The sequence below is a fragment of the Plasmodium knowlesi genome (genome assembly GCF_000006355.2).
Source record: "Plasmodium knowlesi strain H genome assembly, chromosome: 11".
NCBI lineage: Eukaryota > Apicomplexa > Aconoidasida > Haemosporida > Plasmodiidae > Plasmodium > Plasmodium knowlesi.
In genome coordinates, this window is record NC_011912.2 from 1,286,392 (window position 1) to 1,298,903 (window position 12,512).

Sequence of the window (12,512 nt, forward strand, 5' to 3'; positions counted from 1 at the left end):
AAAAAAAAAAAAAAAAAAAAATTAAGAAAAAGAAGAAGAAAAAAAAACTTACCTTATTCATCTATCACATGTGTAATTTTTTTTTTTTTTTTCTTTTTTCCTCTTTTTAATTATATCACCTTATCATGGTCTTTATTTTGACTTCAGCTTTTCTTTTCTGCTCTCTCCCCATCTATATATCAGCTTTTAATCACCCCCTACACGTATATGTTAAATTATGAATCATGAGTTATGTATGAATAATATACATACAGACGTACGTATACGTATGTGTATAAATTTCTTTTTCCCTTTTCCCCTTTTTTTGCCGATTAATTTTGCAATGTTATATTGTATTATGTTGTACTATTGTTTTTTTTTTTTTTTTCTTTTTTTTTCTTTTTTTTTTCCACTTTTTTCAAAGTTCATAAAATTTAATGTACCCCAACAATGAACAAAACTCTCGTCAAAATTAAGCAACCCTTAAAGCAATTTTCTTTTTTTGGTAATAATAAAAAAAAAAAAGGAATGTCAAGGCACACATTTGTCATGGGACGGTTAGGACGAATACGTTTTTGTCACGCGTTATAGACTGTGTATCTGCTTGAGGAGGCGAAAGTTAAGGATTTATTTCTTCTGCTAATTCTTCCTGGTGTTGGTCCTTCTGTTGCATCCACGGAATCATGCGGGGGATTGTTTTTGTGTTCGCCTCGTAGATATGTTACCCGGAAAAAGTATCAAAAAGAACATATACGTATGAATATATATATATATGTATACCTCATGTGCACCTGAGCACCGCCGCCATTCTACACATTTTTGGCGGTCCACCACGATGAGTCGATAAGCTCACGAGCTAACTCCTTCCCCTTTAGAAAGCATTTGTCACTCTCCATTTTACACAGAATTGTCATTTCCAGGGAGAACTAAATGAGGAACAATACGGTTAAAAAAAAAAAAAAAAAAAAGAATGAAAAAGGAAGAGAGAAAAAAAAAAAAAAAAAAAAAAATGAAAAAGGAAGAGAGAAAAAAAAAAAAAAAAAAAAAAAAGAGAAACACCTTTTGTCGGTATTTTATCTCCATTTGGAGCTCCATTAAGAAAAGATGGGAACTCGATTTGAGGTTTCCATTTTACATGTAAAATTAGCAGTTTCTACACTTGCGCATGGGGAGCGGACCATCGCACACATGTGTGGTAACAGAGTTTGATTCTCCCACAGGTTCTTTAGAGGGGGCATAATACAATCTCTGAAGATCTATCACCCCGTTAAGTCGTCACCCCGTTAAGTCGCCACCCCGTTAAGTCGCCACCCCGTTAAGTCGCCAGGCTGCGGCAACATGAGCACGTATGGGACGCTGTTGAAGGTGACTTCTTTTGGAGAGAGTCACGGAAAAGCAATCGGGTGCGTGATAGATGGTTTCCTTCCAAACATAGAAATAAATTTCTCGCTGATACAAAAAGAACTAAATAGGAGGAGACCAAATCAGTCCAAGCTCACTAGTAGCCGAAATGAAGAGGATAAATTAATTGTCCTTTCCGGTTTTGATGAAAATAGAACTTTGGGAACACCAATCACATTTTTAATTAATAACGAAGATGTGAAGAAGGAACATTATTCCTCCTTCATAGATATTCCTAGACCAGGTCATGGGGATTACACATATTTTAAAAAATACAATATTAAGAATAAAAGTGGAAGTAGCCGTTTTTCAGGAAGAGAAACTGCTACGCGTGTAGCAGCAGGTGCTTGCATAGAGCAGTGGTTACAAAATTATTATCACTGTAGTATCGTTTGTTATGTCCATTCTGTGGGAAATATAAAATTACCTGAAGAGGTCGTAAAAAATTTCGAACGGAATCCACCGTCGAGGGATTTAGTCGACACATATGGGGCTGTGAAGTACGACCAGGCGAGAGGCATATTCTGCGACTTTTTCGGCAATGTATACAACGCTGATGGGAAGTTCCTGCGGGGGGGTGGAGTTACCTATGAGAGAGCAGTTCCCAGCGATGGAGATTTAGAAAACGCGCATGAAAGGTTAACGGATCCAGGTGAGTACACTCTCCTGCAAACCAGATGCCCACATCCATTTACGGCAGTACAAATATGTTCATATATTTTGAAATTAAAAGAAGCAGGTGATAGCATAGGGGGGATAGCTACGTGCATTGTACAGAACGTGCCAATAGGAATTGGAGAACCCATCTTTGAAAAAATGGAATCAGAATTAGGAAAAATTATTCTTTCCATACCAGCAGTGAAGGGTATCGAATTTGGTAGTGGATTCGATGGGACATATATGCTGGGGTCGGAACATAACGATTTGTTCAGGCCTTTGGATGCATCGGAGGAGAGGTACTATCAGAGGGGATGGAGTCTGACGAATTCTGTTGACAATAACGGAGGAGAAGTGACATCACGGGGGGCACATGCAGAGGAGGGAATATTTTTCGAAAAAAATTACTGCCATCTACGGGACCATACCTCCAATCGATCCGACACACCAATCGAGCAATCGATGCGACAAACTTCTCCTCCTCGTTCAGAAAAACTATTAATCACAACAAGTAACAACTGCGGAGGTATTCTAGCGGGAATTACAACGGGAAATAATATTGTCTTCAGAGCGGCCATAAAACCTGTATCGTCCATACAAATAGAAAAGGAGACATCTAATTTTTCTGGACAAAAATGCAAACTGAAGGTAAAAGGAATGCATGACTGCTGCATACTGCCGAGACTTCCTCCCATTATTGAAGCCTGCACTAGTATTGTCATCGGAGATATGATACTAAGACAAGTGGCCAAGTATGGGCATAGCAGACTTCCCTCTTTGGGGTACCTCTCTCGTTCGACGAAGGAGTAGCACGGAGTAAAGTTTTCTTTATGCATGCAAAAAAAAAAAAAAAAAAAAAAGGACAGGGAGAGGTATCCCCTTCTTTGGCGGTGCCTTTCCTTCCCTCCTGTGTGCACTCGCGCATTAGCGCATTTATGTTCATTTATTTTACCATTCCCCTTTTTTGTAAATTAGTCGATAATGGAAATAAATTTATGGCCCATAGGGAGTCTTATTCAAACTGCACGGATATGCGAACCATCGGCGTGGCACAATGTAGGGATGGTGTGAGAGAGAAAAAAAAAAAAAAAAATAAGAACAAAACCTATACTGCGCATCGACGGGAATAATGTTGCATCTCCTTTGGGAGGAGGCTGTACAAATTTGAAAAGGAGAATTCATTCAGATAAGCCGCCAAACCGCGTGTGTGTTTTTTTTTTTTTTTTTTTTTTTTTTTTTTCCCACGTACGACACTTTTATCGCATTTTGTCATACCGCATTCTATCACATGTCGATTATCCTTTTTTTCTTTTTTTTTTTTTTTTTTTTGGCTTCGTGTAGACCAAGCGAATGAACGGATTCCTCCTCTTCACTTATCCCTCTCGCTTTTCTCATTTTTTTTCTGTCGAAAATTTCGAAGTCTCCCCCCCCCCCCCCCCCTTATGACGAAATATGGCATGCAAAAATATTTAAGTCAATTTGTTTGCCCGCTCGTGTAACTAAGACACTTTGTCGATACTCTTGTGCAAAAAAAAAAAAAAAGAAAAAAAGGAAAAAAAAATTATTCCTTTGAAAGACGAAATAAGTGTGAAGCTCTACAGAATAATGCACACGTGTCGAACTGTTATGTAGCCCATCTGGAAACCCATTTCGGGAAGGCAAGCCAACATTCAAAATTCACGTCGTGGTAGAAAGACATCGCAATGATGAATCGCTAGATTTGTGCGAAAGAACACATGTTTAGTTCTCCGTCAATGGGGTAAACAGGGGTTAGCAGACGGAAGTGGAGGTAAACGCGCGGATATATGCTTGCATGTGGGGGATAGTTATTCGATCGCTCTCCAGGTGCAACCATGTCCCATTATTTGTCGTCATATGAGGCATGTGCGAGGTTGTATGTGGCATATGTGAAGTTGTAACACGCGTATGTACATTTATACACGACTTATAAGCCAAAAAATTGTTTACCGAAAGGGGGGGAGGAACGTGTGTGCACACTGAAATGCATACCAAGCGGTAGACAAAAAAAAAAAAACACTTTTCCCTTGCACACAAAACACGTATTTTGAAGAAATACTGCGTATGCGAATAGCTAATCATAAGAGGAACGTAGTCTCTAAAAAAAAAAGGCACACATTAGAGGGGGGGGGAGGAAAAAAAAAAGGCATGTAAGGAAAATCAAAAGGATGTATGAAAAAGAAAAAAAATGTTTAATAAAATATATCCTTACGGAAAATGATATGTGAAAAGTTATTTTCCGAAGAATACAGATGCAACCAATATCAAATGGGCTGAAAAATTCCCATAACGAAAATACAAAAGAAATTAAAAAAAAAAAAAAAAAATTATTAACAGCAATGAAAAGCTAACAACATATATATACAATAGGAAAAGAAACTCCGTTTTTTTTCACAGAAATATATGAATCATTTTAAGCAGGAAAATGCGCAAGAGTGTGTAATTTTTCACACCTTTAATGGTCCAAATTACTACACAAAGTGAGATAGCAGGGAAAATTGATCGAGCACAAAATTCGACACACGGTTTTCCAAATGTGGGATGTTAACACGAGAGGAGTACTCAGAACAACACATGTGAATGTTCACCTTTTTTTAACTGTTCCATTTATAAATATATATATATATGTTGTGATGTTTTCGTTGAAAGGAATTGCTTACCTTTTTTTATAACATGGAGCTGCTAACCGTTTTTTCTTTTTATCACCTCCTTCCATCCCCTCAAAGTAAGTGCTCTTCCTTTTTACCTTTACTATACAGGTGTACTTATCGAAAAAAAGAAATAACTCCTTGGAAATATATTTTTTATACAACTACGTGATTTAGCAAAATTAATGATACCCATTTATACGTCATGAAAAAAGCATGTACGGACTGCTCCCCACTTTTTACCACTCAAAATAAGATTCAGGTTTTAATTTTTTTTTTTTTTTTTTTTTTTTTTTTTTTTTTACTCCTTAACATTTTATGCACACATGTATTAATTCACCAATATTTTTCATCGAAATTTTCGATGAATTTATTTTACGTTCTGTTTGCAAAAATGTGTAGACACCATTGCAAGTTTATTTGCCTTGCTTGCGAACATGTAAGTACATATTTGTGATGAAATGTGGAAAATATTCCCATGAGGAGGGTGTTCTCTTTATAACGAAAGTTTGATCCTACTGTTCGTATTTATTATTTCCTGTCAGTTGGTTCTTATTTTCAGAATGAAGTACACCAGCTTCCCTCTTCGCATGCAACATTGTGTGTCTTCTATGCATTTTTTCTCCGACATGTAGCAAATTTTTGCTCCCGAAACGTTGTTAGAGTGAGCATACAAATAAAGTATATGAGCCCTTATCGATCGAATATGCATTTTTCAATAATTATAAAAAAAAAAAAAAAAAAAAAAGGAAAACAAGTGACAATAAAATATGACTTCGTTTTTTTTGAGGGAATTATGTAAAAGGAATTACAAAGGAATGAAATTTTTTTTCCATGGTTTCATAATTTTTATTTTAATTATTTTATTTTAATTATTTTATTTTAAATATTTTATTTTAATTTTTTTATTTTAATTTTTTTATTTTAATTGTTTTATTTTTATTATTTTATTTTTATTATTTTATTTTTCTTCCATTTACTAAATTAACATTTCCTCCATTAAACCGTCATAATGGGATTAGAGAAACCATGGTGACGTTTCCACTAATCCTCATTTTTACATGTTAGTTCAACAAAAGGAGGTATAAATCTAATTCTGCGTCTCTGTACAACGTACCATTTGAGTACGTGCGCATAGGTAGATATAGTATGCACGGATCAGTGTGTATGCGCGGGAATTCCTGCACACATAAATATGTACATAGGTACAGCCCTGTAAGCGTCTAAGTGCCTTCCAAGGAACGCCGCACTCAGATACACACTCAAAATTTCCAGCTAAATCTTCCATCTTTATAGCGTTTTTTTTAGCAGCTATGGACAACGGAGAATACACTCCCTGTGCAAGCGCAGAACATCATTGAAAATCGAGTGGCGATTTATTTAAGTCAAGAACCCCCTTCTACCGTGTTGGGAAATGTTAAAAATATGAAACAACTTAACAACCCATGGACGAATGCAGAAAAGAAAAAAATAAAAATAAAAAAAGGGAGGAAGCAAGAAGAATTTAGCGAATTAATAAAAATAAATTACTACTTTTACATGTTCACCTTTGCATACCCATACATTGCACCTCTTTGTAGTAGCACCAAAACAATGAACACAGAATCGTTCTTTTTTTTTTTTTTTTTTGTTGAATGGGGTTCTGGGAGCAAGAAAAATATATAAATAAAAACTATGCTTTCCCATTGGAACATGCACGGTACGCAATTGGTAATTTTCTGTCACTCTATTTGAACAGAAAGGTGACACATATTTAATTAAAAAATAAAATAAAATACACGAATGTATATATGTGTACATATGTAATGCATTTAGATGTACATACACATGTATAATATCATAAGAAAAAAAACAATGATTAAAAATACCTGCTTCTGGTAAGAACGACGCTGCAAAAGCGTACACCTTGAAATCGGGTGTGCATAAAAAGGTGGAAATATTGTTCGAACAAATCAAAGAAAATTGCGGACTAAGTAGTGTTATCCGTAGGAAAAAATTAACATTTCACTCCTCCGCAGTGTAATTTCATGCGTGTAAATGAATCGAATTCGAAATCATCGATCGACGGTCTGCTGAAGGGACCGAACAAACGAGGAGACAAACGAAAGTGGCAAAATAAAGCACCAAGGATAAATCAGGCCGAATGAGTGAGAAAGAAAAGGACATACATGTATACTTGTGTAAGAATAATTACGCATGTACATAACAGCGTTAAATGGGAATAATAAATGTTTCAAAAAAAAAAAAAATAAAATAAATAAACTTATAACGTATAAACAATCAGTCGCATATCGAACTAACGGAAAAACATTTTCTTTCCTCATTTTTGCGCTCTTTACAAATAACCGTTGCAGGCAAGGAAAATGGAAGAAAAATAAACGCTAAAAGTGTACCTTCACTTAAGAAAGGAAAGCAAACGTACATAACACACACTTCACGATATTCTATACATGTAAATAATCGACCAAGAAGGCACTTTCCTTCCCTTTTTGCTTTCCTCCTATGAAACATTTTTTGTCTTACTCTGTAACATATGTACCCCCATAGTTCTTTTCACGTTGCTCTTAATTTGCCTTATTACCAAGATGTAAATATTATACATAGAGTAAATAAGAAAAAAAAAAAAAAAAAAAGTCATAAAATTTCAAAGAAAATTCTAATGTATTTTCCATTTTTAATTTCGTTCATTTCTTATAATTAACATGTAGATCTACTAACTTTTTTTTTTTTTTTCTACCTGCATGTACATACATATAGCCAAAAAAAAAAAAAAAAAAAAAAAAAAGAAAAAGAAAAACATGTACATACGTACATGCATATCTCTAGCTAATTGCAGCAAAAGGAAAAAAAAAAAGAAAAAAAAAAAAAAGTGGAAAGATGAAGTGGTTATAACAGTGTAAAGTTGCACATTTACATGTATAATACGTATTCCCATAAGTATATAAGTTCACCTGTAGTTATGCAAGCACGGCAGGAGGCATGTACTTGCTCATGGATATATACACGTACGCAGATAGAAACACAGATATGTACACTTATGTGGCTGCTTCTATGTATAATAACATATGGTGAAAGTGTGAACGCTTTTATGTAGCCCCATAGTGCGTGTTCAAATGTACCGTCAATTAAAGCTTTAAAAAAAAAAAAAAAAAAAAATGCTTCCAAGCTGTAAAGTATATATGTACAATTTCCTGTGTCTTTAATTTTATTGCTTGTTCATGTAAAAAGGTGTTACATTAATTCTTAGTTTGGGAATTTCTTCATCCGTACCTGCATCACCATTTGTTCTTTTTTTTTTTTTTTTTTTTTTTTTCTTCATTTTGTGTGTGCAAAACATAAAAATAAAATAAAATAAAATAATGCAGCACAGTAGAGTACAAAATAGCACAATATAGTTCACACCATTTAGTCTTTTTCCCTTTTAAGTGTAAGTGGCTATTTTTAAGAGCAAATACATGTCACTTTTGTGTAGATCATCAGCATTCCGTGTTTTTACACGTTTGCCCCCATTTTGTCAGCCATTTTAGCGTCCACTTTTTTAAGTTAAAAGATTGCTTTATTGAACATAAATGAAGCTCAAAGAAAAAATACGATGGCCCTTTTAACTTTATTGTCTTTAATTTGTGAGTAAGGAAAGGGGAGGAATGTTGTATAATTGCATTTATGTATGCACGTATATGTAAATGTACATGCTTAAGCACATGTTTAAATGTATTTTTTTATTCTTTTTTTTTTTTTTTTTTTTTTTTTCCGTTGCCTCTTTTGTGAGTGAATAAAACCTGTTGCTTTGTTTGTGACAACAATAATTTTTGCGTCACCCCACTGCATGGAAAAATTTGCATGTACGTGACTTTTTTTTGAAGTGTGCATCGATCCATTCGATGGTTCCCCCGTTCTTTCCTCGATATGCACCTTGTTCACTTAAAGCATCGACGCTTGAAAATATAAGTAACAAAAGTTTCAAAGGAATTGGGAGGATGCCATTTTTTACTCCCGACGACCCGTTTCACTTTGTCCCAAGTGTTATGCACAAGCTCATTTTTAACCCCTTACACATGCCATGCGCGTGGATGCATGTGTTAGTAAATGTTTATACATCTGTATTCCCACACATGCAATTTTACACAAACATATGATCCCGTACGCACATATAAATTCGTGTAGTTCACCACATTTACGGTGTGGTTTAACGGCAAACACCAAGCACAAGCTTTAACTCGTAGCACTTCTTTTCACTACTCCATGTTATTTTCACAAGTATAGGTAGAGGCAAAATAGTGCACACCGTATGCCATTTTACCATGCGTGACACATTAATATGATCCTCTTTTTTTTTCATCGAAGCATCGAACTTGTCATTTCCACGCTTTATTTTTGTGACATCGTTATTATTATACTTCGAAGTATACATAACGCATGCACATATGTACATTATATATATGGTCCTCTCTTTCCTTTTTTTTTTCTTTTTTTTCTTTTTTCTTTTTCAATTACCTATTTCTTGTATAATTTATTCCTCATTTTTACACGTGGTTTCTTTCAATATTAGAACTGATAGCGTGAAACGGCTTTATAGTTCTTTTGAATTTTCTCGAGCTTTCTTTTTAAATCCATTTTTAAAGTTCTTCCTAGAGCTCATGCATTATATATCTTTCCGTTTCATTTATTATCAATCCAGAGCTCTCTCGAGGGGGGAGTGCAGCTCACCGTAAAATTTATTCGCGTGACCTTTTTATGAACAAGGAGTCACCACTGCGACAGAGCATTCTGAGAGCGAAAGGGAGGATAAGGAGAAGAACTCCTGCTTCCACATTTTTCGCTTTTTAATTCATGTTAATGTGTCACCTTTGTTAGTACGCGAACTTAGTAAAATTAGGCCAGTTATATAAATATATTTGCATACACCCTCTCTCGACGGCCTCTTCTGATGTACCACAAACATTTTCATTTTCATTCTAATTATAACTTTAATTCTCACTTTCATCATCACTTTTATTATCAATTTTATTATCAATTTTATTAGCACTTGAATTATAATCCTAATTTTACATCGCCCCCATACGTGAATAACCCTTTTCTGTCTTACTAAACTGTGTATGCACCGGAAAAAAGTAAACCGGACGCTTCATTCTGCGTGGTTTTACTTTTCCTAGCGATTACGCAACGATTCGCTCTTAAAGGAGTGTTGCATTATACCACAGTGTCTTTTTTTCTTTTTTTTTTTTTAAATTCAAAGTGAGCGAATCCTTCCGACAACTCACAAGTGCACGTTGTTTACCTCTCACCAATAACACCTACGCCATTTTTACAAACCCATACATACATGTATTTGTGTATGTACAAAAGCATTCACAACGTTATATAAGCACTGACCTGATCGCTTCGAGCAGCTTCCATTCTTGCCAATTTGAGAAATTCTACACTAGTTCCGTTTTTGCATGATTATCTATTTTTTGTTTTTTTGTGAAGGGCTACAGGGAAATGCACAGATATATGCCTTACGAACGGCTCTTGAGGCTACTGTGATTATATTACCGCGTCTATATCGCTTGTTGCAACTTTTATTTAGGTAGCTCCTTTTATATCTTCTCATTATGATTCACGTCCATTTTTGTTTTTACATTGATGTAATTTATTTCTGTCCTGATGTAGTGTTGTCTTCCATTTTGTGATTGTTAATGACGTGTAGTTTATTATTGTTGCGCTTACCGAAGTAGAAATTGCTCTCTTTTTCTTTCTTTCTCTCACTTTTTTTCTTTTTTTTTTTCCCCCTTTTCCTGATATTATATACTAGCTTTACGAATTATACGTTGTGACCAAATTTGACGTCTCTTCTGCTCATTTACTTTGACTTTACAATATGTTATAGAAATATACATGTTTAAGAAATTATGAAGAATTTTCTTTTTTTTTTTTTTTTTTTTTTTCGTTTTAGCTATTTGCACACATACTATGCTCTTTGATATAGTCTTGAGCTAGCTATTTTTTTTTTTTTTTTTTTTTTTTTGTGATGGTTTATGTTTAATATTTGATGATTGATTTCTGATGATTGATTTCTGATGATTGATGTCTGATTTTTGGTGCGATTTCAAGGTTACCGTCATGTTGCTTCTTTTTTCCATATACATTTCTACACACGACTGTTCATATTCCTGTTTTTGCGTGTGACTTGTATGTACAGAATAATCCTACTTGCAGTGTTACCTGGGAATACGTGCAAAAAGTTGTTTATGGTACGTACTACATGCATTGCACACATTTATGTGCAATTTAATGTTGGTATTGCTTCGTGCACAGAAGGTTTATGTTTGGGAAGTTTTTCGCTGTATGCGTGATTCTGTTAAGTTTATGATTTGCAAATGGCAGCCAGTATGTTCTTCATGCGTTTATGCGCTTAGCCAGCGTATCTTTGGCGTGCGGTTTTCGGTCCCACCTAAAAGAACGGCTGCGTAAAGAAGGCAACACTGACATCGGTACACTGAAATGAGTACATTAGCGTAGTTACATTGTTACGTATAACTGTACTTGTATTTATCTAGTCCTAATTATTTCATTTTTTTTTTCTTTTTTACTCCTCTACCTTGTCTTTTTCTTTTATATTCTTCCCCGTGAGTAGCGCTAACTGATGAAATTGATTTTCGCTTCACGCGTAGGAAGTCGTCAAGGGGGGTGACCTGATTGTTACCTTCCCTCTTTTTTTCCCTTGTGTGTTCCGTTTTGCATTGTTTAGTTTAGCGCAATTTGTGAGGCACATCTTGCGTAGCCCATTTTATATAAGTTATTTATTTAGATATATGTGTATATTTATTTAGATATATATGTATATTTATTTTATTTATTTTTCCCCCTTTTTTTGATGCTCCCTTCATTTTGCCTAAAAAAATGCGTTAACCAAAACGGGGTACAACTTATTGTTCCTAGAGTGCACGCACTCCTTATGTACCAGTTTTAATTTTTCCACGATTTGTTTCTGTTTTCCGCAGCGGTTCAGCCCGTTGGCTGTAGTGCACACGGGGAATGCGATAACTTCTTACCTATGCCTATGAGCATATACCTTTGTATAAATGATGACCCTCGTGATTACCTTTGCATATGTAAATGAGTATATTTTTTTTATTCTTTTTCACGCTTGATCTGTTTCTGCATATGTGCTTATATACATGAGTATTTATGTATGTATCTTCTTGAAAAGAAAAGAAGAAAAAAAAAAAATGGATGATTCTTTAATACGGATAGTTATGTTCTAATGCTACTGATTCTTACGCTGTGTACATGTCTTGATGGCAAAAAGTGTTATCTATGTGTCTATTCGTGTGCGCGCTTGGATATTGTGCGGCAGGCGTGTGCAATTAGCTCAGCACTGTGCACAACACTTGCGTGATTTTCGCGTCAGCTGATTATACTACATGTACGCAGTGATTATAACCCTTCCATACATGAACCATATGTCACCCGTAAGTGAACCATTTGCTTGTCTGCATATTTTACCCACCCAACTGGTAGCGTTTGTGTTTCCGGTACCCAGGCATCCACAATTAACGATAACCTAGGGTGTAATAGGCAGAGGCCTGATAAAACGGAAAGGCGAGAAAACAACATCTTTAATTCCGTAAAATGTGTTCATACTAGTATGAAACTGTATGCTACAATTCCATGTGCAAAATTTCATACACGGAAAATCACTTTTCGAAACGGGTTACTCTGATTTTTGTAATGATATTTGTACTTACATAAGCATATGCGAAAGTTTGTACAGGAGACTTTACACGCATGTATAATTATTTTCAACCTTTCAAATGTAGTATAGAT

At 35.0% G+C, this 12,512-nt stretch overlaps 1 protein-coding gene across 1 annotated transcript; it reads left to right on the plus strand.

The window, feature by feature from the left end:
* Window positions 1-1,317: 1,317 nt before the first annotated feature.
* Window positions 1,318-2,847, plus strand: PKNH_1127200 (chorismate synthase, putative; the record flags this gene model as incomplete). The annotated part of the gene is made up of 1 exon (XM_002261411.1): window positions 1,318-2,847. The coding sequence occupies one exon, from the start codon at window positions 1,318-1,320 to the stop codon at window positions 2,845-2,847; it is 1,530 nt and encodes a 509-aa protein (XP_002261447.1).
* Window positions 2,848-12,512: the final 9,665 nt, after the last annotated feature.